The following is a 27,360-nucleotide window of genomic DNA, read 5'->3' as shown; positions in this document are numbered from 1 at the left end:
AAAAATTTGACAGGCTGGAAGAACATAAGCAAATATATCTTTTTATTTGAAGATAAAAAGAAGCAGGGCTGGATAGGAAAGGGAAAAAACCTGTGAAAAAACGGATGATGCAGTTTTTACGAATAAGCAGCTTAATGTATCTTGGCACCCACAGTAAGCCTTGTAGGAGCTCAAAGTGCCTCAGGCAATCTGTGAGCAGAATAGCAATTTTATTACTTTGTCATTAAACCAATTTCACAGCAGTATTGTTTGTTAATGAGCAGCGGCAAACGAGCGAAGATGTCACACACTGGAATAGCAGAGAGATTTGTGACCCAAGCTCACAGCACTAAGATGGAAAGACCACAGCTATAAAAAAGGAAATACTTTGGGATGAAATGCAAAGTCTATACAGCAGAGCTTGTGTTTATGAGCTACCATTTTGCTAAGAGCTGTGAGAGAAATAAAGGTCTGGAGATATGCAGTTAAAACAGGGCCTATAAAATTAAAACCAAATTAAAGTATAGCAAAGGATTACTACACAGACTGTACTCAACAAAATATATTTTAAGTGATGAGGTGAAATCTAAATCAGTTTTGTTTGAATTTGGTTGGTATTTATGAAACTCAATTTTAAAAAAAATTTAAAAATATCCAAACAAAGCAGCTGCCTCACCCTTCTGTGGTCTCTGAGCCATGAACGTGCATCACTTTGAGGAAATTCAACTTGCCAATTCTTAAATAATTAGCAACTTCTTGGTTCACACGGGTGCACCCCTCTATCTCCATGAAAGCTTTCTCTGTTACTTTTATCTGTCCGGAAGTATATTGCGCATGTATAATAAACTCAGGCGGAGCCCTGATCTGACTGAAACCCATGTGTCAAGCGCACCTAGCAGAGACAGAGCTTGAATAGAGCTCATCATTTCATGGGACTTTCTTTTTTCCTCCTTTTTTTTTTTCCTTTCCTTTCATTGTGCTTTTTCTTTTTTCTTTCTTCCTTTCGTTTTTCTTTTTCTTTCCATTTCTCGATCTTCTTTCTCTTTAACTCTTTTTTCAGTTTGAACCAGGGCTTGGTCATACAAAGAGATTGGGAGACAGCCTTGAGGGATACAAGGGACAGTGCCAGACAGGCCCTTACTGCATCCCTGCAAGGCGTCTCTAGGTGAGTGTGCTGCCCACGTTGTCTTGCCTTGTTGACGAGCAGGGAAAAGCGGTTCATGCCACCAGTCCAGGGACCGGCCTCATCAGCTCCAGAAGGGAGAGCAGAGTGGAGCTGGGGGTCTGGGTGGGAATTAAGGGGGATGATCAACCCTCAATGGCATCTGCATTTGCAGAGGAGATTTAAAATATACTTCTGGTTGTTGGGCTTGCTGCCTAGCCAGCCCCACTTCTTTGTCCGGCAGTCCATCCATGCTGAGGTTTGGGTAATCCAGTTCATCTGGCCTTTTTGCTGGAATGCTGAGGACTGAGTGGTTTCTTCCTCTGGTGAGGACTGCACAGTTTCTTCCTCCGTAGGTAGGTTCTGACAGCTCTGCTCTTGACCTGTGGCGAATCGTGGTCAAGTTTGGAGAGTCAGATTGAGATTTGTGGCAAATCTCTGTAGTTAACTGGAATAGCCTCTGGGGATCATGCCCCACTTCTCACTGACCTCCTTTATAATTTGGGATGCTTGGAGATGTGTAGTCTTTTTTTTTTCTCACGCTCCCCTGACTTGGATTATTAAGGTGCTTTTTTTTTTCCTTTCTCTAATTTGGTTTGGTTTTAGTTTTTCTTTGCTCTCTGTTCCCTGATTTTTTTTAAATGTGATTTTTAGTTTAATTTGGTGAAAAGGGACTCTGCAGGAATGTTCACATCCACGCTGTAGGCAGTTTGCACAGTGGTGGGAGTTCAGCTTTAAGACTGTTTTCTGCCTGACAGGGCAGGACCCCCAGACAAATCACTGGCTGGCTCTGTGGTAGTTGGCAGCCATTCAAGACTGGTCTTGTGCCAGGAGTATTACTAGATAGCCAGACAGATCAATTCACTTTTACATTCCCGCCATTATTTATAGTCCCAGTGTATATCTACTCTTGCTTATGAAGTAATGATTAGCAAATACAGTACACATAAAACATGGGCATTTATTCAGGAAAGGGCTTTCTCCTGCAATATTGCAGATAGTTTCACAGGTCACAGAACCTTAAAAAGGATTTAAAGGGCATGTCTTGTGTAGTATTTGTTCCTTTGAAAATGATGCTCCTTTCCCGTTTTTGAGTAATTGAAGAGGATAGAAAGGTTCTGTCGTTGCTTATGTTTCATTGAATTCTCTGCAGCTTCTTTTCCCACAGACATTTCAGCCAAACCTGTACAGAGGGAGGTTACATGGCGTGGTTTGCTATTTAAGACGATTGTTCTGTGCATTCCTTTTGAGTGTGTCAAGGTGAACAAAGCCAGTGCTGCCAGCATTTATAGAAGGGGGTTTGGGATAGGGGTTTTTTCGTGTGCTGGGGAAACAGACAGGGCTCGGTGAAGAAAGACTTTGGTTCATAGTTTTAATTTGGTGCTTTTTTCTCCTTGCCCCAAATATGCATATTCCTCTCCCCATCCCCGCCACCCTGTCCCACCTCCACCCCAGCATGGGGTGTATATCGGTACGCTTCTTTGGTCTTACCAAAGAATGTCAGCTCAGCTAGTGATAGCCCACCACTTTCTGTGAGGATTGTTACTGTATTAATGCACTTTAAGAGCTGTTAATTCAGTGCAGAGTTATTGCTTTGAAGAAAAGAACATGGCTTGGATCATGCAAGGGTACATAGCTTGACTTTTCCTGAAGGATGTATTGTGGTCATGAACTGGCTAGTAGGAGACATGCATTCTATAAGCCTGGTATCTAACCCACACATTGATTGAGTAGTGTTTTCTAAGCAGAAGGAACATATATGGGCAAAGAATACGAGAAAGGGGAGATAGCATTAGAAATAAAATAAGGGAAAGTGGGTCAGGATTTGAAAACATCAAGCTTATTGGCAAACTGCTATACTTTCGTGGTTTCATACTTTGGTTTATTAGCATAGTGGCCTTAATTCAGGTGACACTAAAAGTACCTGTTGTGATCGGCAGTTGAACTCATTTTATATTGTGTGTGCAGCTTGTTTTTCTTCTATTGCTGCAGACAGAGTTGTGATATATTGTTGATAAGGAGACTGGCAATGCATAAAAATGAATATTGTCTGGAGTTGAAGGGGTTTTTTTCCATTTTTAGAGGACTTTCATAATTTCAGATTATAATAAGGGCTTATATTTCAGGAAACTTTCTTCTAAATAATTGAAAACAGTGCATAGAAAGTTGTGTTATGTTTATTATAAAGATGGGAAAATCTGAGGTTCCCAAAGGGACATATGCAATTTCATACAGAATATTAATGATGGAGAGAAAACAAGGTTAATTTATACCCCGCTAGGATTTTTTTGTTGTTTTGTCTTCTTAGATGAACTCCCATAAAACTTGATATTCAAAAAAATAGGAAAGGATCCTTAAGAAAGGATCTTGGGAATAAAATATAGGTAAGGTGAAAAATACCTTTTGATTATTTAATGAAGTATCCCTTTACCACCACCTTAAATTTTGTAGGCATTCTTATACATTCTGTCGCATTTGATTATCACATCAGTCCTGTGATGTAGACAAGGTTTATGTGATTTCCTTTTTTAAAAAATGAGGAAATGCAGGTTTTCCAAGGTTTGATGGTTTGCTGTGTTGCAAAGCTCATAAGTGTCAGACCAGGGCTATACCCAAGTGTCCGATTCTGAACCTAGCACTCGCCCTACTACTATTTCATGTTCTTTTCCATGTATGCGCCATTATCCTGTAGAGCTTTCTACAGAGACAGCCCTGCCAAAAGAAAATGGGTACCTCAGCCAAATGTTATATAAGCATATAAACGTCCATATCAGTCCACATCATTGACCCTGGGACTCTGTGGATACTTGGGTATTTTATCTCCATTCCTGGTCTTTGAGGGTGAGGCTTCCCACAGCTGGGCACTCACTCTTAAGAACAAACTAAATCATTTTTTAAAAACTTTCTCATTTTGCTTTCTTTGATTTCTCTACAAAGCTGCTTTTCCCTTTGCTTTCAGATCAGCACTTAGGTCTTTGCTTCTTATTGTTTTAATGCCTGCTGGCAGGTTCACTCAAATTTCGTATTTTCAGAGATGCTGGGTCATTGGCATATCAGTCTCAATAATGTGCTTTAAGTATAGAGCTGTTACTACATGGTGCTGAAATATGAAGTTTGGGAACAAGCCAAAAGATGGGGCACAATTTTGGTAAACCAAGTTCTTTCCCCTATCGGGTCAAAAGGAGAAAGAGAAGGAGGATAGTGAGTCAGAAAGTAGCCTTCAAATCCATAAGCTAAAGCAAGAGACTAAAGAGCCTTGTTTGTGTTTTCCTTTGAAAATGATATAAAGACTAATTCTTTGGAATTATTTGGAATCACATAAAATAGCATTGTTCATCAAGAAAGCTGAGTCTGGAGTGTAGTTAATGACTTACAAAGCAAGCTAAATGATGGTCACTTGAGCAGAATGCATGTTTGTACTTTGTGTTCTATTAGAACTGATCATCTCTCATTTTGTTTTCTGTGTTCCTTCTTTTGGCTCTGTGATTGATAATAATCCATGGAACTACATGAAGTTTCTTGAGTCAATTCATATTTCACAGGTATTGTAGGACATCTTATCTTGGTAATATCTGTCACCAGGCCAAACACCTCATTAAAAATTCATCCAAAGTAGTTTGGCAGCTTTTTTCTATGGGGTTGCATCCTAGAGAGCTTTATATACCATTTTCGATTACAAAGAGAAAATATACTAGATTTATTTTATCTTCAGAGTTGAAACTGAACACTGGGGTTGTGGTTTATTTCTGATCCTTCAGAAACCTTCTGAGATGTGATTATCTTGATAGAACAGAGGATCTCCTATTACCTTCCAGTCCCAAGTGTTGGTTAAATGTGAACCATCATCTGTGTATGTTGGATTGGTCAGTTCCTGTTTTAGTTTGTAAACTGCCAGAATGCAATATACCAGAAATGGAACAGCTTTTAAAAAGGGAATTTATTAAGTTACAGGTTTACAGTTTTAGGGCCATGAAAATGTCCAAATTAAGGCATCCAGAGAAAGATACCTTAACTCCAAAGAAGGGCTGATGAAGTTCGGGGTTTCTCTCTCAGCTGGGAGGGCCTGTGGTGACAGTCTGTTAGCTTTCTGTCCTCATTTCATAAGGCTTCCCTGGGTGTTTTCCTTCTGCATCTCCAAAGGTCTCTGGCTGTGTGGACTCTGTTGATTCTGTTGGCTCTAAAACTTTTTCCAAAATGGTTCCCTCCACCTTGAATGGGTAGAGACACATCTCTATGGAAACAATCTAATCAAAAGTTACCACCCACAATTGGGTGGGTCACATCTCTATGGAAACAATAAAAAAAGATCTCACCTGGCAATATTGAATGAGGATTAAAGAACATGGCTTTTCTAGGGTACATGACAGTTTGAAACCATCACATTTCCCTTCTAGATAAAGAACTTAGAGCAACATTAACTTCATGTGACTTCTGTAGTAGTTTCCCTTTTTTTAAGTGAGGACTTGATTAACACGTAATTTCTGAATTATATTACCCTCAGAACACAAGTGATTCAGAAATTATAACCTTTATAAACTATCTCAGGATTAGATTTCTGTTTTCTTCCATTGATAAATATGAGGACTAATAATCATCCAAAACTCAGGATGAAGGTCTTTTTTCCCCCATCTGTGATTCATACATAGAACCTCCATCCCACACTGGTGTTCAAAGCAAAAAAGTTTTAGTAGACCAGTTACTTATTAGTCAGCAAAGTAGGTCTGCATCATTCTTACCCTCATCCTTTGATGTTTTCTGAGAAGGGGGATGGGGGGGAAGGATGGCTGGTGAACAGAGGTTTAATTTGCTAAGTATTTCTGGGACTGAAATCTCTAGCATTAATATCCATCATCCAACCATTAGATAGCTTAGCATCCTTTGTCCTCAACTTCTAAGGTAAAATGAATAGAATAAGCATGTTTTTCCTATATGACTCAATATTTTGGATGAATAATGGAGACCTCTGAACAAGGACCCACCTATGTGTTTATGCCCATCCATGCCAGCGTAGTGAAAAATATATAATACCCCAAAAGACAAAACCTAACAAAAATACCTGACTTAATACTTTTTTTTCACATAACATTCCAATCCTGGTTCATTTCAGATAAAATAATGGCTCAGTACAAGTGAATAATGCAAAATAAATTTTCAAGATGTTTAAGTGATAGTAGATAGTAGAAATGAGTGCTATGATTCAGCCACTGCAGCCACTAACCAGCACTTCTTGGTAATATTGGGAGTTTTTCTGATTGCATTTCCCAAGATTTAAAATGTATATAAATCATTAGAAATTTATGGTATTCCAAATTTGCCAACACTTGGCTAGACATTTAATCCTTACAATAAAATATCATCCCTATTTTACAAAGGAAGGTTGATGATTCAGAGAACTCAAACAGCTAATAAATTGCACAATCAGGATCCAGGATTCAAATCTCTCTCCTAACTCCAATCCAGTACTTTTTCTACTAAGCATATTTACTAGGAATACTTGCTCTATCTGTGCTATTACTCAAGTAGTTTTCTCTATCTGCTATTTGGTCCTTCCTTTTATCCTTCTATCTCCAGCTATCAGAATCCCTTAAGGAAGAGCCCAAAGCTTCCTTTCTGCAAACCCATAGCTAATCTTCTGGCATTAAGATTCCTTCATCTTATGGCATAGTCATCTCCTCACCGTTAAACTCTAAGATTCTGAAATTTTTCACCTAAAACGTAAATTAGCTGAGATTCTCCCAGAGTTTTCACTGGATGTTTGACTTCTCCAAGACAGAATTTGATGGACTGTGTTGTTTAGAAGAGTGATCACCCAATAGAAAACTGATGACCATCCAAGCCCAATTTTCTATACTACTAACTTCAGATATTTTATTTTATTGCCCCCATAAGTGGACTTATATTTAGAAAATTTTCCCTAATATTTGGTTCAGCTACAGTCATCCTCATAAGTACAGTACATTCTACCACTTAATTCAATGAGTTCCATTTAATCAAGAGATTAAATCCAGTCCAAAAGTTCATGGACTGTTGCTTCAGTTAAATGAATCGGTGATTCACAGTTAGGGATCAACCTACTAATACCACCATTCATAAATGGGAATGGGATGGATTCCTGCTGGCATAACGATCAGAGGGAGGAGGGTGGGAAAGACATTCGGCTGCTGATACTCTTCCTCACAGCCAGAGGGGGGCCCTTGAGACGGCAACACTTAGACGGGTAGGCAAGGACCAGATCACTTTTATTAGTTGGCAAAGTAGGTCTGCATCATTCTCACTCTCACCCTTCAATGTTTTCCGAGAAGGAAGAAACCTCCCTAGGGTCCCTCCAGTGCTGGGGATTTACAGCACCTCAGCTGTCAAAGAACAATAAATTTTCCTTCAAAATATAAAACATAAATCAGTGTTTCCCAAACACTGAAAGGCAAGAAGAAACTAAATCCCCATAATAATGAAAAGAATCCTGCTAATTAAATCAGTGAGGTGGAGCGCTTCCCTCCTCGCACACGGCCCAGTTGAAGAGTAGAATGCCTTGGAGAATAAAACTGAAATCCAAGCTTTTTCTAGGTTGCAACCCAGCATCCTGAGGGAACATTTAGAAGAAAAAAGTCCCCAAGAACAAGACAAGTAAATACAACATTTTTCTTTTTTTTTTAGACGTTGTTCTTAGATTATGTTTATCTGGAAGGGGAAGTTGCAAAACAAATTACAAACCAATTTCAGCCTATTTGTGCCAACCCCTTATCAGATTTGCCACCAGTCAAGTGTAAGCTGAAGGCTGCATCAAGGTGAACTAAAATCCAAAACCCAAAAGAAAACACATGGGATGATTACAACAAAGAGGAGAGAGATGTCATTTCTTTTGATTATATTTACTTTTTTTTTCAGTCATAACATTTTCTGACTTAATTTGACTCTTGAATATCCTGGATCAGATAGTTTAAAGCAATGATTGTTTACTTCACACTTCTTTCTTTTTGTCCTGCAAAGCTATTGGTATGGATTTGTGGGGTTTTTTTAATGCTTGGCTAATTGGCTGGTATACTGAGAGTCTATCGCTGCGGTTGAGGAAAGCTGGAAAAAAGTAGAGGTTAAGGTTTCTTATGAATCTGTCACATCTGGGAATTTAGGACCATATAATATTACTGCCCTCAAGCCAAGATTGCAACTTCTGTTCAGGGGAGCAGGAACCCTCATAGGGATGAAGCCACACCCTTTTATAACCCCAAGTCAGCTTTTGGTTTTCTGCTCCAAAACTACTCAGAACCAAAGCTCTTCCATCCATAATCTACTGGCCTTTAAACCTGTTTTTACTGCCAAAGAGAGAGCTCTTTTCAAATGGACTGGAGTTTATTCATAGTATCTCAGAACCTCCCTTCAGAATTTACCCGTGTTTGAAAATATAAGAACCACCCAACATGCTTCTAAATCTCAACATTTTACAGAACATTCATAGCTTAATTAATAGCACAATAGTTATTGCATCAGTGTCTTTGAAAAATACGTTATGCATGTCATAGCATATTTGCAATGTATCAGCATCCATTCACATTTATATTTGCTTGCAGCAAAGATATGTTTTTAATACTTCTGTCTTGAGAGTTTACTTACCATAGTTGCAGTCTACTTGTGTTACCGTTCGCTGCCTTCCTCTGTCCAGTCCATAACCACATATGCACACACTTTTAAAATATCATTTTCAGGTAAATTGTGCTGCTGATAGGCCAAAAAGTAGGGCACCACTTTAATATTGATAAACAGAATTGGGTCCATCCCCCTCAGGAGTGCTACCTCTTAAACCACACCACCAGTCCCTTTGACCTTGGAGGTGAGAGTGGCAGAAACAAAGGAAGTAGTCAACAAAGTATGGCTCATTCCTACCTGTCCCTGCCCAAGAACAGCTTGAAATGGTAGCAAGTGGCCACAGTGTGTCATCTGGTTCATTTGATTCCCAGGGGTAAAGCAAAACAAGGTGGTGGATGGGTGAATTCTCAGTCCCAACTGCTCTCCTCTGATGACCCCAATGCAGCCTGTTCTCAGGTTATGGATTAAGATCTGATTTCTTTTCAGCATAGTGTGTGTTTTCCTTCAGGCTTTCCTGACTAGTACCTGTGTGCCTGAAAAAGCATCTTCCTTATGCTTTTTGTTTTTCAGCTGAGACAGTCAAGATGGGAGAGACTTAAAATCTCAAGGCACATTCGTGCAAAATGAGTGTGTGTATGCTAAATTCGTGTGTGTGTGTGCATATAGGCATATATGCACAAGAAAGACTTGGCATTTTTTAAAATTGTTGTTAACTTATGGTGTCTTTTTAATTGTTCTGTGCAGAATTTTAAGGAAATAGTTGTTTTGCCATTTGTTACTTGGAAATACCTTGTAGGTGATATAAAAACTCCATTTCAGTGGCACTGTTAATGAATATCTTTCACTACAGAGAGATTAATGGTCATTATTTGATGTGGAATCATGCTTTAAGTATAAGATTGTACTTAAATCTTAAAATCTGGAACCTATGCTTACTTAATGGAGGATCTTAGGCTAAGTCTAGATTTTATATAGGTCCAACTTGTGTCAGAATTTCACTTTTAATTTTTAGAATATATATTCCTCAGCCAGTTGGTCTATGGACCAAGTTGGAAAAGTCAACTTGCTAACGTTTATTGAGCAGGTACTCTGAACAAGCTACTGAACCAAATAATTCACAGAGCTTGATGTATTTCTTTTCAAATAGATTCCTAATTTAATAGGAGATAGCATTATAATTTTTGCCTTAAGGTTTAAGTACACCCTTTGTGTAATTTGTATGTCCAAATAGAGTTTAACTACCAAAGAGATGTTTTCCCCTTGTGTATAGTAAGTTTCTGAGTGATTAATCAAAGACAGGTGTGAACGATGGAAACAAGCACCATAAAAATTGGCAACCACCTTCCACAGTTGAGGGATGACTGCATCACACATCATCGTTTTTTGTTTACAGTGACGTCATTTTGACAGTTTAGCACTTTTTTTTTTTTAGGAAGTGGGAGTGGGCAGTAAGTCTTCTGATTGGGAATTTTCAAAGACAAGCTTACAAAAGGAAAAAATAAAGTTTGCATTCCTTTATGTATTTAGATATGACAGAGTAAAAGCCAGGCACGTAGGCAGAGTTTGTTTAATCCCTCGCCGTGGTGGCACTCTCCACATGCTTTGATGTCATTGATTGCAAGGCCCTTGAGACTTTCGGAGGAACCAATTCAGTTGACTTTATGTGGCTTGTCCATCCCTTCTGGTGTTCATAAAAGAAAGGAAAAGGTCCCTGCACCGTCTTGTCTCCTTCCTTTATTGTACGGTTTGCTTTGTTTGTTTGATTTTAAAACTGCCATTATGTGAAAGTGTTGCAAGTATAAATAATTGAGAAGATAACTCTGTAGGGAAACCACTTTCGCTGCCTTTGTGCAAAGGCAGCTCATTACGGCTCTGAGATGCAGCATTCCAGAAGAGCAATTATGCAGCATCAGTATGTCATGGATATTAACCAAGGGGAGTAGATAAGAGATGGGAAAATAATTTTGTGACTTATTTAATTAAATTTATTTGGTTCTTTAAAATAGTTGCTCTTGTGTGTAATTTACCCAACCGCTCCATGGTTGCAGTGGTCTTTGCAGGACTGTTGTTCAGCATTTGTTTTTTGGCATTCCTCCTCAATTCTGTGTGGACCTAAAATGTATTTATATTGAGATTTAATTTCCACCCAAGGAGAGGTTGCCCATGAAAATGGAACCATAATTTGGTCATGAGGTTTTTAGCCCCCCTAGGGCTTATATAGCCAGTTAATATATGTTAATACAGCAAAGTGAAAAAAGGTTAAATAAGTGGGTCAGGATCAGAACGTGTCTTATACTGCTTACTTCTGTTTTCAACGAAAGGAAAAGCCCATAATGGTGCTTGCCTGACTTTCACCCCCATCATTTTAAGAATTGCTTTGCCAATCCTTCACAGCAAATAGTAATTTTAAGTGGACCAAAACAGAGCTCAGGGTGTTTGCACTCCGCAGTAATGACAGAGGAGCTGCTCTCCCTGGAGTCAATAAGCCCAACAATTGAGTCATTTTTGCCTCCTGTGAGTGAATCACTGCTGTTAGCCTGAATGACAGGATTGCTTGTAGAACCAGAGCCCTTCTCCCCCAGGCCGACCTCATCCCGGGACAGCGAGGGGCAGAGGGCAGGCAGGTGGCGTTTAACACAGTTATAAATAAAAGCTGATTTTGAAGTTGTAGGCTTTATAAATAAGAAAGTAGAATTGTTGGTGGACATTGATGAACATTACCCAAAGCTGCACTTTCTTTTTCCCTGACTCTTTTCCTCTTCTCAGTTCTCCATCCCCTTAACACCCCCCAGGTCTCTCTCTCCCACTCACTCTCATTCTCGCTCAGGCCTGAATCTCCAGCATATGTAGGAGACATGCTAAAGTTAGATGACCAGAGCCTGAGCACAGGTCTGGTTAATGAAGTGTGCAGAGGGTGTTGCAAAAACAAAAATTATCTTATATTTAAAGATTATTCTTCGGTTTCTAACAGTTATTTGGAAGCAGAAATTTTAGACAGAGTGAAATACCCAGTTATTTCATTTTGATTGTGTGGGGGAAAAATGAGAAAAGTAGATAAAGGTGAAGATTACAGAAAACATCCTAGCCTTGAAGTATCCCCTAATGATCAAATTACCTCTGAGACAAAAAAGTTCTGAAGAACCTTTTCAGTCTGTGCATTTTTGGGGTCAAAGGTCTACAGGGTAGTAAGATTTTATAATAATCTTGGGAGGTAGAGTTATGAGGAGGTAAGATATGAAACAAGAGTTCTACAAACAGTTCTCTGTATCTAGGTCTGATTTGGAAGAATCTTATTTTCAAGCTGATAAATGGTTTAAAAATGCAACTTATGTTAAAACCCAGAATGCTGCTTTGTATTTTTCAAGTCTAGAACTTTTGTGCACCTCAATATCTTAATAACTAAAGTTAGGAACTGATTTGTGCTATCACTCTCTCTTGCTAACTCATAATATTTATTAGCCTATTAAGGACTACGACATAATCTGCAGCAAAAAATAAAGCACCTTTACTTTGTTTAAGTTAACATTTCCCTGTGCTTATTTGACCTAAAACTCCTATTTCAGAGAAGCATGCATAGATACTAGTATCCCTTAGAGCACATTTTGGAAACCACTTCTTTAGAAAGATATAATGAGAAAAAAATATTTTAGAAAGTTTCTACTCTTCTTTGCTTTCTCTGTCTCGCAAATCTTCATTCTTCACTTCACACTCTTGGTTCCTCTGTCCCAGCACGCACACAAACATATACCTACACATGATCTGCATAATACATTGTTGACCTCAGTTCCCCTTCCTCTCGGGCTACCCTCTCCATTCAAGCCAACCGCAATTATCATGCCCCAGTATAGATATATCACATACTTTGTAAACTCTTCCCCAGTCTGAGAGCGCCTGATGCCCACTTTCTGCCAAGTCAAACCCTTCTTCTCTTTCATACCTGCACCCAAGATTTACCTAAATTCTCTGATGCCCAGGTAGGGACACACCTTTAACCTAAAGCCTCTACCCTTAATGTCTTTTAGTTGTTTCTGAGTGCAAAGATAACTGGACCAGAGCCAGGAAACCAGCTATTTCCTGTCTTAGTTTGCTCCACTTCAGGGCAGAGCATTTCATCAGGAATTCAGTGATACCGTGTGTAAAATAAGGGCAAGAAACCCCTAAAGCCGCCCAACTCTCAATTCTAAGTTATTTCTAAGATGAAGAAACCTTGTTTTCATTTACTTATTCTGTTTGTTCACCAAACATGTGGTCCCTGCTCAGTAAGAATATCTAGTGGAAAAGGCAGTCAGATAAATTGTGACGGTGGTATCCAATAAATGCTGTGATGGATGTATTGGCTGGGTGCTAATACTAATTGAGGAGGCACTTTTTAATCAGACTGAGGAATCATGGAAGTTCCCTCAAAGAAATGCCCTCTGTTAAGGCTTTTGAAGGGTATGTTGACCAGATGGCCACTAGAGAAAGAACAATCCATGCAGAGAGAAGAGTGTGGCCCTACTTAGTTAACACATTAACTTCCTTATTAACTAGATATTTTTTATTTTGTGCATTACCTGATTCCAAAATAAGAACCTATGACCGTTAAGCCAATTTCTCAATTAAATTGTTTCTGATAGACGGTGATGTTATTCTATCTTTACTGTGAAAATCTCCATTTTCAAATTCAAATGCCGCCATTTCTATTTCTAGTAGTTAGGTTAAACCACGTTAGGAAATTCTGATAAGAGATGTGAAATCTGAATATGCTGTAAAGATTCTGTCAAGTTGCTATACAATGGGTTTACTTCTTTGCCTATTGGAAACTATTGCTTTATATAGAATGTCAGAATACAAGGGTTAATGACTTTATTTCTCTGCAAATCAAGAACAAAAATCCACTAACTAACCCTCTAAAGTTAAAATATTTAAGGACTAAAGCAGATGTGGCGTAACTGCTGCTTTGCTAGGTCTCTTGTGGTTTATAAAGATATATTTTATGTCTTTTATGATTACAGGATGATGCTAAAAATTTTGTGGGTAATAATACCGTCACATTGGAAAGACGGCATATAACATCTCTGGAGAAGATACAGAATGCTACCTGGCTGTCAAATCAAAGTAAAAGATGTTTAATTTGTCATTAAGTAAAGGCAGTCAGGAAATTTTATGTGGAATTTGGTCTTTGATGTTTGAACACTATGAATGTGAGGCCATTAAGTCATATGTTCATGAATAGATCTTTTTTTTCTGCTTCCCGACGTAATGGAATATGTTTTAATAATAATCTTAAAAGATTGTTGTTAGATCTGTAGTTGTTATAGCTATGGTTTATTTGAAGTGACTCAAAAATTTCAGATCTTTGATTTTTTTTTTCCATCAGCGCCTTTACTAAATGCCAATATAAACTGGTTAAATAGCATTTGGTTTAAAGCATGTTTGTAAAATCTACAGAAAGATTATAACATATATGCATATTTATGATATTTTGTTTGTTGGATCTTTTTCTTAATATTACTTAACTCTGTGTTTTAATCTCATTTCTGCATATTTTGGGTTGAAGCCACTCCTAAAGCTTAACACCTAGGAGATTTCTCACTTATGGTTCCTTTAAAAGTGCTAAAATCTCAGCCTTTCAAACAAGCAACCGAACTACAATTTAAAGAAAGCAGTGGTATTGATAAAGGACCCTAAGAATGTTGCCACCTTCCCTCCACATGTCTCCTCTGCCACATCCTTTCTTTGAACCAGCAGGAGAACTGAAAGAAGGATAAGAGCTTGGTCCATCTAAACACTTCTGGGATGCCAATCTGGTCTTCTGAAGTGTCCCCTGCTGCTTTAGAAAAAGGAACCCCTACAGGCAAATGAAAGGGCCACGGGGGCATTCACATGCATAGCACCTTCTCTCCAAACACCAACTGGCTTTAGATTGCTGGTGTCCGGTTGGTTTGGTCTGAGTTGAAGAGTAGACGCTAGAGAACCATTTGTTTCCACACCATTTTGGGTGAAATATAGGTGCTATATTTTTCACCTTAGAAGCCCATTTGAAAAGAATAATCTAGTCTGAGAGGACACAGTTTGGAAGCCGTCACACTTAATGGAGTCCCTCTTAAATATATAACACTTTGTCCTAGCAATTCTCTTCTAAATTAGGTGTCACTACTTGGAGAAAACCTGCCCTTGATTGCGTTATGCGATTATAGGTGCACAGTCCCCCCATCTGGTAGTATTTTCCTCTATCCAATTTTTAAAACTCTCTGATAAATTCCATTACTAAACTTACCCTTGCTTTGTACGGAGTGGGACACACTTGTAGCAACAGGCAGTGAAACATGTTAATGATAATGGACTTGTAACTCTAGTCACACAAATGATCTCAGGATTAAAAGAAAGCAAACTGGCCCTGACCAGATAAAAGGCCACAGTCACAGAGGTTTTGCTGTCAGTTGGTTTGGCCAGCCATTATCAGATCAAGGATTTTCTAGAGCCTAAAGAATACATGAAGAGGAAGTAATTTTTTTTTAAGTGGCCAGGCAGTTTATTATACTTGCTGCAGCTGTAGAATATTCATATAGTTTTGAAGAGATTAGAGGGTTTTGAAGAAGTCTCTTCATTCTGACCTTTCACTCTTCTTTAGTCCCATGCCTTGGGTGACCGATGTAGCATCTCAGCCTGAAAGTCCCTTTGTCAGATTGAAAATTTGAGTTTGTATCTCCCCACCACAACCATCAGGAGAGATCCTTCTCAATTTTTAGTATTCATCAACTGTAGACTATAATATTTTTAGAGTTTCAGGTTCATTCTCTTAATTTCTTTTATAGTTGCATCTCTCCATGACCATCTCAACACAATTTGTCAGCAGTTCTCTAAACCAAATGTCCCACTTATTTTCCATTTCTATCACCTTAATCTTAATTCACTTTATTTCTTCCTCTGACTGGATTAGACAATGGTTTTCTGCCTTTTCAGGTTCCGGCTTCTCACCAGTTCATCCCAATATGTAGTTCTTGGAAAAGATCTTCCTCAAACACCATATTTTATTTTATTATTCTACCATTCTGGAATTTCATTAACTTAATTTATCATTCAAAAACCTTACCACATAGATGGTTGAATGGAAAGATAAATAGATAGATAGATAGATAAAGAATGGTATGGCAAATGTGGTAAAACATTAAAAGTTGGTGGATCTGGGTGTCTAATGGGGAATATGTTGGAGTTATCTGTATGGGTTTTGTATTATCTTTGCAACTGTCCTGTGAATTTGAAATGATCTCAAAATAAAAAGTTACAAAAAATTAAAAAATGAAAAGAACCGCTGCCATCTTGTTTGTTAATTATAGCCATGTTCCATGTTCCCCAGTCCAAACGGGAGACAGTGCTGTCATCCTCCTTGGCACAGAATCGGTCCGGTGTTCGCCTTGTTGCCTTCGTGCATGCAATTTCGTCTACGTTTCCATCTTTCCTTCCTTTCCAATATTCTGTGCTCTTTTAATTTGGTTCAACTTTCCACCTCCAAGAATTCAGTTATTAACCTCCACCTGGCTTCTTTAATGACCCCGTTACACTTATTTACTGAGTGTGTTCTATGTTCATTTGTACTTATCAGGTGTTCTCAAATTGCATTTTCATTTCATTTCTGTGGCTATTGACATTAGAAATCTTTAAGGTCATGAGCTAAGTTTTCAGTTTTTTAAATAGATACATATATAGAGAGTAAATCACACATAATATATTATATATTGGTCTTATATTTTGTGGTTAAACTTACAACTTGGTCTTCTATTTTGTGGTTAAATTTGTCTTGTGTTAAGCATGTAAAGGAGATTTATCTGTATGTGTGACACGCAGATTACTATGGGCCTTCAGATTAATTCTAATATTTTTATCATTGAAAGAGCCTGCACCCAGGCTGTCATTGAGATACACACGCCCCCCCATAGAGAAAGCCTCTACTCTGAACATGGAGTAGGTGGGTGTTAGTAACTTTTGACTGGCCAAAGGGCAAGGTAGGATAAAAGCAAGAAATGAGACTGAGAAAAATCTCTATTCCCCCTGGAAAAGTAGAAAGGGGACATGAGAGAAAACTCTAGAAAGTGGTTTAACTGAGGGCCCCAGAAGAAGCAAAGATTTTTAGCAGTGGTTCTTTTGTTTTCTTTATTTCTTAGTCTTCAGTGGTCCCATATTCCCCTGGAAAATTCCTTTGACCCATGTGATTATCTGTCCAAATATCGTAGACCCTTCCTCCAGCAGAAGCACAGGAAACCTAGCCATATATTAATGAATTTGTCTTTGGCCAAGTTTGTGGTCTAGTTTAATATATGTGTAGTATACACACACATACGTATACTAACATATATACCCATACATATACATACAGACATGTGGCTGATGTATTCTCAAAGTATACTTCAAGCCTGCATTGTTGCTTGTCTCATTTGGTTGATAGGACATCTCTGACCTTACAGATTTATCCGCTGAGAACAGAATCATGCATGTGAAAGCGGTTTTTAAATCTCAGCAAGACAATGCACATGGCTTATGTAGATTTTGTTTTTGTTTTCCTTACATGTTACTCAGGAAAGCCTGTCAGTATTAATCAGTGGCAATGAAATCAACATTATAGCATCTTTGATATTGCATTTGCTAAAAATCTTCCTGGACATTTAATTCAGCTTTTAATGATTGCTATTATAGATAGATATGAATAAACATTTTTGATGGATCTGTTTGCACAAAGATTTAGAAGATGTATATTTCCTGCCTAATCCTTTTTTTTCTTTTTGGTTTAAAGAGTCTAATGCCATTGCAAAGGAAGCAGTTCAAATGTGGTCATCATAGGTTGGTGGCACCAAAAATAGAAGCTCACTCAGGGTAAAATTTGCTGTCAGAAAAAATGGAGCATTCTTTCTGAACTCAGGAACGCGTGGTTCATGTGAGCTTGCTTGTAGATGGTTGCTACAATAAGGCTTCTTTCATACAGGTGTGTTTATGCCCCAGGCTTGCTGGCCACAGTCCATTCCATTTACAGAAGCTGAATTAAACAATAACTACCGCATTGCAAAAACTGGTGGGGGGGTGGAGGGAAGAGGAGGAGGAAAGGTGAGCGTCAAAGGAGATGCCTGAGAGCTTTGTTAGGGCCAAGAAAAACCCTGTTGCAGTTGTCAGAGCTTGTTGATGTTGCTGGGAACGGCACTTTTTTTTTTTTTTTTCTCCTGGATTTTGTGGTTCTGCCTTAGGAAAGAAAGTAAAATAGAACGGAAGAACAAAGTCCTACTCTATAAATCAGCAGCTGCTCCTTGCCAGATCAAAGGAGTGACATTTTTGCTCCTGGACTACTTGTCCACTTGAGGGCTTGACAGGCAGCTAACAGCTGGCCTGCTAGACTGTATGGGAGAATCAGCCTACATCTTCTTCCGAGCAGATGACAAGCTAATCAGAGAGATATCCATAGCACAGGACATGTGAGTGCACCTTGATCTCTTCAAACATACCTAATACATAATTGCTAAACAGCTTGGTACATTTTTGGCAAGTTAATGCTTAGGTGGTTTCCACTGAGAAGTATAATAGAGAATTAATATTCCAATCAAAGATGATCATGAAAGCTAAAAAGATACTGAATTTGTGGGGATCTTCTCCTCTTAGAGTGAATTAGTAAATGGCTAGGAAAATAATGGGAATTGGCTAAGAATGGATGTAACCGATTATCAAGTGATAGGTTGACTTTAAAAGCCCAGTCAGGCTATAGTGTTTTGAATGATGAACATATAATTGGTAATTCAAAAATGATCCTTCCTTCTTTCCGTACTGATGGAGTGGAATAAAGTCATAGGGGTGTTTTCTCTGTCTGCAGAAAGTTGCTTTCAGAAGCACTATCAGGTGTGTAGGAATATAGATCTGGAATTTTAATATCCATAGTAAAACTTTCAAAGTAATTCAGTTTCTAGTTGATTTCCATCTGCAATAAATCATGTACAGGATGAGGTAATATACTGCAACTTATGTCTATTGACTTAGTATTTTATCTTTAAGAGGATAGATCCTAGATATGAATAGCTAAGGAAGTTTGAGTGTTTTCTCCTCCCTTGCTTTCAAGTAGCTTTGAAAGATCACTTTTATAGTGCATGATAAATAGCCACATATGAATAATCTGATGGCATTCTGTAAGAGTAATAGTGCTTCAAAATCATAACCTGCTGGGATATTTTGTTACATGCCATCGGGTGTGATTATACTCACAGAATAGTGTTTATTGTAGCTCAGTATTATAAAGGAAATAAAAGATAATTCCCTATCTGTGTAGAAATTTCTCAAGCACTTTTATTTTTAAAGTCTCTATTATTGGCCATATAAACCTTAGTCAAATAAGACACCAAATTTTCCAGGTCACCTTTTTAAAATTTTAATTATAAAAAAAAATCGTACTTATTAAAAACACTAACAATACAGAATTATATGGGAAAAAAAACTCGACCATCCTCTCTCTATCCATTCCTGAAAGGAACCACTGTGAGCAATTTCGCCAAAAAATATTGGCCCAACTTTTCCTTCAAGAGGTTCAGATGGAATGAAATGAACTAAATTACTACAAATTGTTTGTTGCCAAAGGCAAGTGATTAAAAAATTGTTTAGGCTGTAGCTTAGAGTCCATAGCTAAGAGTCACTATAAAACTTGATCTTTGCAAATTTCTATTTCAGGCACAGAACTAGATCATTTTCTTTTGTATGTGAGATCTAGAGCAGGGCTTCTCAAACTTAAAGGTGCATAGATCACTTTGAGATCTTTTAAAATGCAGATTCATTAAGGCCAGGATGGGGCCCAAGATTCTGAATTTCTAATAAACTCGAAGGTGATGTTGCTACTTCTGGTCAGTGGAACACAGAGTAGAAAAGTTCTAGAAAACCACTTAGGGAGTGTGATTCCAAAATAGCTAGACCCGTTACTTTCCCCCAACCCCACTTTATACATCAACTGGCACCAGCATCTAAAATTCCCACCAGAGAATTATACATTTGGATTAATCTGTGATCCTAGAAAGACCATACCACATGGAAACATTCTACCTGTAGAGACACAGCACATTATTACCCGGTTATCAGCCTACCCTAGATTTGTTTAGCAGTCATCCACATATTCCTAATTATTACCAATGAGAGAACAGAGCTCTTCAGGAGGGGGCATTGGATAGAAGCATGTGGTAGGCTGAATTATATGACCCAATATAGACATTTCCTTAATCATTCCACATTCCTGAGGGTGTGAACCTATTGTAAATAAGACTTCTTAAGATGTTATTTTTAGTTAAGGTGTGGCCCAACATACACAGGGTGGGCCTTAGGCTAAATTACTGGAGGTCTTCTGAAGTAAAGAAATTCCAAGCCAGAGGAGAAGAAGGCCACAAAGAGAAGTAGGAGGTCAGCTGGAACCCGGAAGCAAAAGAAGAGGACATTGCCATGTGACATGAGGCACAGCACAAGCCAAGTAAATCTTAGGATTGCAGTAAAACTGTACCAGATGCTAGCAGTCCTGGAAAGAAGCAAGCTTTCTAGCTGGAAGGAAGCAAGACTCCTAGCCACTGAAATCGTGAGACAATAAATTGCCCTTGCTTAAGCCAACCCATTGTGTGCTATTTGTCAAAGCAGTCTGGCAAACTAAGAGTACATTTTTGGGGTAAGCTAACAATTAATGAGTCCTTACTATGTGTCCCTGGCACTCTGCCAAGATATTACATACAATATCTTCTTTATTCCTCTAAATAACCTTGGTCCAATTATTTCCCCAGTTTTTAGATAGGGAACAAACAGACTTGGGAAAGGTAAATAGATTTGTCCAAAGTCACACAGCAAGTAGAGGGCAGAGAATAGGAGTCTGAGCTCTTTATCATGCTGTTTTATTCAAAAGTCTGGTGAATGGGACAGTAACCAAAAAGGGCTTGCCCAAAGTAGGGATTTTTAGTAAAGAACCTATGTGAGCCCTCATTAGGGAAGAATTAGATTAAAGGAAGACTATTGAAATAACCCAGTAGAAGGTCATCGAAGATAAGCAAAACCTACTTGATTATTTTGCCAAGGGCCTTTTATATCCTGGAATATTCTGCTACTTAAGGTATCTTCATAAAGCTACAAATTGTTTGCAATTATTAATATCATATTTTCACTTTATAACTAGTTTATGAATATTTGCAAATGTATTTTTAGTTTTGTGGGCAAATCTAGCATTCTATCAAATTATAAATTAAACCAGGTCAGGAAAATTATGCACCATGAATGTGTCCCCAAGTAGCCCAGGAATCTCATTTACGTACTTTGTTTTGTGCACAGTTGTGAAAAAAGACCCATGGTCTGGCCACCAGTGAAAAACATGTTTGCCACATAATTCAGTCAATTGTGTCCTTAATACACACTCAAAGGCATTAAACCTGCTTTATTCACTGATTTAACCATTTTAAAGTACCCTACTGAGAACTCTCCAGCTTTAATCACAACCACAGAGCAGAAAAAGACTTACTTTTGTGTGTGAGCTAAGAAAAAATGAAGAAATTTGATAACTGACCTGCAAGGTTGAAGCTTCATTGTTTGAAACACCAACGGTAGCAAGCTTGGTGACTAAGCACCCTCCTTTACTGATCATTCTCAGGGCTGGGGAAAGTAGACAAGCAAGGTTTTTCATTTTTTAACAGGTCCCTGGTCACTGAGCTGCCTACAACACCTTTTCCAACTTGATCTGCTCCTTCTTCAATAGTTGAGCTCCCTTCCTTGACCAAACCAATCCATACAGAGCCTCAGTTCTAGCATTTCTTAATTCCTCCTCAGAGTGTTCAAGACTGGCAGCTTTCCAGGTGACTCCACTGAGGCTTGCACTTTCTAACAAAAAGAATGCTGCCGAAAGGAGTTGGTTACCAGGTGTGGCATGAAGTTAGTGAACCAGAAAGAAGGGATTTATCAGCCATTTACAAAGTGGGGAAGGGGGGAGGAAAAGAAACCAATCAACAATCAGGAATGACACCTAAGCCTACTTCTATCAATCTGAAATATGCTTTGGAGTGAAAAGCCTTTAAAAGAAAAATCACGATGGTCAGATTTCAGTCACAGAAAAGTATGCAAAACCAAAAAGTTTGGCTCCCCAGGAGCCATCTCTCCAGCAAGATGGGATTTCAATGATATTTTCCTATCTTGAGTTTATTCTTTTTCAATGTATTCTTTTTTTGTTTCTGAGTTGACTCAGAAAGGCCTCATGATTCTTGGAAAGTCATTGAATTTATTTCTATAATTAAGTTATTTTTAAGCTAGTATTCTTAGTATATCATTTTAAAGAATCATATACAGTAAAGCGTCTTCTCTTTAAGTCTAATGTAGGGAATAAGTATATGGTTTTAGAAGATATTCTCCAGAGCTTTTCTGTAAGCCTGGATACTAATTTGGGTTCAATACAAATCAATGGGACTAGCACACTTTAGGGTACTAATTCCCTAAGGAGTCACTAATGGAATTATCTGTAGCCCTTAAAAAAGTCACAATGAGGCTAATGAAAATCTTTTCTAAGTGAAATCTGGATGAAGCACCAGGCTCACTAGCACATTTTATTTATGGCATATATTATATATGGCATATTTTACACACAAGTTGTACAGACCTTGGAATATTTTTAAGAACTATTGATGTCCAAGAAGACTTTATTACTTAGGGTTAAATTGTTTATACCAATACAGAAGTATATTATATGTCCTCAACTTCAAAAATCATTCTGGAATGATATTAAAACTTAGAGATTTTTTTAATATCAGATACAGATGAAAAACCTAACAGCCTTTGGATTAGAAATAACTTGTGGAGTTTTTCATTAAAGTTGGGTGCAGCTTGCTGCATTTTGGTTAGTTGGATGTCTTCAGCAATTTTTCAAATGTTTTGGGTTTGGCAAAGTCCAAAATATTTTTTGCCAAGACCCTCTTTTCCCCTTATTTTTTAAACCCGTGTGAAATTCAAGGATAACTTAATCCATATGTGTCTGATTCATTTACACTTAACTCATCAAAATGATATTTTGTAAGACCATTTAATATCCAAGAAACCTTTTGAGCCTTTTTAAGACAAGTATTTTGTCTTTGAATCAGCAAGTTGCATTTTTCCATATGAATGGAGCTTGGTCCTTGAAAGATTTAAGATCAGTTGATTTTCACCTTAGAACATTCAATTTTTAAAGTAAAACAAAAACTTGCATATTCTGTTTACTACTTGAGCACAGGATGAGGTCATTAAGAAATGTAGACAAGAGGAAGTGGAAAAAAATTCATGTCGTGTAATTTTTTACACGATAATAGATGGAAATTTCATCATATTAATGTTGAAGAAAACAAAATTACCCCTGGTTTGATGTTTTAAGAATCTACTATAAAAATGGCTTCATTTGTTATATTTCAGTGTGCTTCTAAGAAGGGCCCATAGGCCATCAATACACCAGGGTAATTTTAATTTCTCATGCCAAAGTTCTCTTATAGTCAACTCATTAATTGTTCATTTCAATAATAACATCTATGGTATTTATAAGATATCCCAAGATCAGGGGAGTTGACAATTGGCAGGAGTTCTATGTTAAGATTTCTGGGAAAAAAAAAAAATTGGGGCCCATATGTTTTAAAAATTCTGTGTAACTTGAAAGAATGCGACAGAATTATGAATCTGGCAAGAAATAGTGATATGGATCAGATACATTGTTTGAGAACAAAAATTCGGAAAGGCTAAATGGAACCCAAGTGTAAAAAGCAAAATCTCTGTTAACCTCTGTAAACGGGTCTAATGGAAACCTTCAGAGGCATCTATTCAAATGTGTGTAGTAGAACTGAGCAGAGAAAGGCCATTGCCATAACCGCTGGTGAACATCCAGTCCATGCCATGGTAACTAGTTGAAAATGTAATCCTGGAGCGGCCTTTCCAGGTTCAGTGCTTCTATAAAAACCTGGTAGGACACAAAATGCTTTTTTAATGTTCTGCATTGTTGTGTATCCCCTATTGAACAATCTTTTGAGCGGACCCCGTTTTTACTAATGTAAACATTCTGACCAGTATCCAAAGAAATGACCTTTGAGTGAACCTCTAACCTTCCCGGTAATTATTTGTTTGAAGACAGTGTGGAGTTCTCCTGCTGAGAACTAAGAACCATGATGCCTTGCAGCCCTGTGAGTAAGGGAGTGTTTGGGGGAACGAGAGAGAAAGACATAAATAAGGGAACAACCTCCAGATGTAAATAATAAGAGAGTAGAAGGGTGAAACTAAAAAGGGAAAAAAATAGCAATGCATATTGCCTAAAGAGTTGGCCTATAGGAAAAAACAAAACCAGGTTTAGCAGCACATTAAAAGAGGTAAAACCTTTGCTATGTGGGTCCTCTGTTAGAAACTTCAAGGAGAGAAAAGGCTTCTCTGGCCCTCCTGATCATCTCAATTGGTTAGCTGCTAAGAAGAGTTCTTGGGGATAGAAACCTCAGGTCATTCCTCAGTGGTACCAGCAAAAGCAGTGGGCAAAGGGTAAATAAGTTCCTTTTCTGAATTGAAGGATTCTTCTGGAAGGCTTTGTGATTTGGTCAGATATGCCTCAGCATCACATAAGGTGACAGAGTGAGAATAAATTTGCAGTTTCAACTCTTTTAAGCTTTCCATAACCCTTTACCTCTTCCAATTTTGAAGGGGTGTAACATTTTTGACAACTGAGCAATACTTTAAATAATGAAAAAGTTCATTGTTTTGCAAACAAACACCATATGCAAAAGACTTCTTTGGTTTTCCTGCAGCTATTCTTTCTCAGCTCACAGGAGGCATAGACAAGTGTGGCTGACTGTCCTGAAACAGGACTTCAGCTTTGTTGGAATGCAGAGCTGCCAATACACACTAGAATTTTTCTGGCTAATTTCAAAGAATGAGCTTTCAGTTCCTGCCTGTGGCCCCATACCGTCTCATTAATCATTAAGTCCCCCTGCACTTAAGATTTGAAAATGGAAATATTAAAAAATGCTACAAATGGATACATTTTTAAGGAACAGCTGGCAGAGTGCTAGGCAACTCCCCTCCCTGCTCCCCAGAATACACCCCCGATGAGTCCTGTGTGTAAACTCAAATGTGCGGGGAATATACGTCATTAATGTACAGGGACAAGGGTAGCTCACAATGGTAGAAAATGGTTTTGTTTTTATTAAATTTGGAGAAATAAAGGAGATTTCTTATCATCTTACTCTGTTTGTACATGAATATTTGATGGGCATTATTAAACATTAAAGTAACATGAAGTAGGCACTTATTTTTGGATTTCCAACAAAATTAGATCCAGGCTTCCTAGACGAAATAACTGCTTCTCCTTCACATTCCTGCAATTCAGCCACCACCTGATTTGAAAATGTTTCTTGGGCTCTAATATCAACCATGTGTACCTGAGGCTGTCTCTTTCTAGTGGGTTGAAAGGTGGCTGGGTTTATGGTTGGCAGTTACCTTATCCTCTGCCCTGGGTGTCCCAGCTTAGGCTAGAAAGGCCGCCCCCAACTGGCACTGACCTCTAAATGACCCCTAACTTTACAGGCTTAAACTGCAGGAGTTGCCGAAGAGCAGAAGTCTTTCTGACCAGCACTTATTACTGCTGTGTTGGTGATAAAACTTCAGACAGCCTAATTGATGGCTTTGCTGACCTAACAATACCTTGTGAAAGCCGAGTGCCAGAGCCTGGACTCCATTTATGGCCAGCTGCAAGGGGAAGCTGGGTCTCCCTAGGATGGGGAGTTTAGGGAAAGGAAGACAATCCTCCAGCCTGTGAACTTTAACCAGATTCCTACTTGTTCAAGAAGCAGAAAGTATAATCACAAATTAATCGACGTTTTTTCTTAAGAACGGCCCAACCACCACCGCTCCCTGAGCTTTTTTAGCAAGTTCACTTGACGTTGGCTATAAGATCATAGAGATGATCAAGTCAACTACTCTTGAACACTGAAGGGGAAAATTACCTTTTAATTTAAAAGATAAAAGGTGTTTTTCAGTAAATGCTCGGCTGTATTGCATTCTCTCGCAGCATTAAGGCCAAGGTGTTGGCAGAGCACAGAAACCGAGTTTGGTGACTGGACTTCTCTCTTCTGTTTCAGGTTTATTAATGCCAGGAGAAGAATTGTACAGCCCATGATTGACCAGTCAAATCGAGCAGGCAAGTTCCAACTAGTGTCTATATTCAAGTGCCACAGGCACAAATCCTCACCAAGTTATTCTTCAGGAGTTGCATCACCTGGTAAATAAATACTTCCACTAGGCACTCTGGGAGAATTTTTTTTTTTTTTATGTCCCCAGAATTCCGCTCTAGGAAGCAACTTCACTAATTGGTGCTAATTGGAGATTTCCCACCCTGACTCTACTGAAACGGTTTTTTATTTTCTTTCTGAATTGGTAATTGGGCACAAGTATTAGTGCCACAAGCAGTTTGTTTGACTGTGAGCTCTGGAATTACTCATTGCTTGTCTGCATCCAATCATTAGCACACACTCTCATTTTTGCTACCTACCAGTCCTTGGTGGATGCATTGCTTTCAGTCCTGGAGCATTGGCTGTGAAACTCATTGTATCCGTTCACTTACTTTGACTATTCATAATATTCTTTTAAACCCTGATGTGCTGCACTGCCAGCATTATTTTTCATTAAAAGATTATTACCTTTGTTTAAAATGCTTCATATGCATCCCACTAAAACACACGTGGCTTTTTTCTCACACTATCTCTCAGTTTCTCAAACCATTAATATATACTGCAGTTCAGAACCATACTGGTTCATTCTCCTTTGAAATACCCATTTCTTTAGTTGACTGAGGAGCTGTGGTGTCCTGCAGTAAGGTTTGTGGGATAAAATGTTCCCCATGTGGTGATGACTTTTGTCACTAATGAAGACGTTTAACTTGATGGTGATTTTAACTGAGGCAACAGTTGAAAGAATTTAAGAGATATTTCACCCGTTGTTAAAATTTCCCCGTTAGCATTGAACTATCGTTCCACTAGTGGAGGTGGGCTGCTTTTGGAGAGGAATAAAAAGCAATTTAAAATATCATGTCTACCGTGTTTACATTATCTTTGGTGTGGGTAAAAGTCAAATGTTTAATTGGGTAGGTTTAACCTCGTAAAATTGTACTTATGCTTCGAATGTTTGTGTATGATCTGAAAAATTTTTTATTAAGCCACCAGAGATGGCAGGCTCACAAGATCCTCACCAAATTGCATGTCGCAATATTTATATATTGGGTACCCCTCCTTCCCCGCCCCTCTTCCCCCTAATGGAGAGATAAGCAATGAAGCAGAGGCTGCGTAGGGTGACCCACCTGTCCAATGCACTGGTGCATTGTCCTCTAGAACCTTTGTAAAACCTCCCCACATCCCTTTACTCAGTCATGAAAACACACACAGAAACTCCACCTCATTTTTAAAGGGCCAGCCACGATGTTGCGTGTAACATTTTAGTGCTGCAGCGGGAACAATTGCTGATTGTTTGGTATGTCTTTTCTTCTTTCTCCTCTGTGTCCTCGAATGACTACAATCAGGTTTTCTTCTTGATCCTTCAGTGAGCCAAGGAGCAGCGTATAGTCCAGAGGGTCAGCCCATGGGGAGCTTTGTGTTGGACGGTCAGCAACACATGGGAATCCGGCCTGCAGG

The 27,360-nt window shown here is 38.4% G+C and overlaps 1 protein-coding gene across 9 annotated transcripts in view; it reads left to right on the top strand.

The window, feature by feature from the left end:
* The window catches only part of MEIS2 (Meis homeobox 2), a 211,338-nt gene that overhangs the window by 179,855 nt on the left and 4,123 nt on the right, over positions 1–27,360 (top strand). For 3 of the 9 annotated variants that reach the window (XM_077127405.1, XM_077127409.1, XM_077127410.1), the window contains exons 10-11: positions 25,816–25,874; positions 27,270–27,359. In XM_077127405.1, the coding sequence (XP_076983520.1) occupies positions 25,816–25,874; positions 27,270–27,359 (149 nt within the window). Of the gene's footprint in view, positions 1–25,815; positions 25,956–27,248; position 27,360 lie in introns of all 9 variants that reach the window. The other 6 variants (XM_077127404.1, XM_077127407.1, XM_077127408.1 and 3 more) reach the window with 2 other exon arrangements.

The sequence above is a fragment of the Tamandua tetradactyla genome, chromosome 14, assembly GCF_023851605.1.
Source record: "Tamandua tetradactyla isolate mTamTet1 chromosome 14, mTamTet1.pri, whole genome shotgun sequence".
NCBI lineage: Eukaryota > Metazoa > Chordata > Mammalia > Pilosa > Myrmecophagidae > Tamandua > Tamandua tetradactyla.
This window is presented reverse-complemented; position numbering and strand designations above follow the sequence as displayed.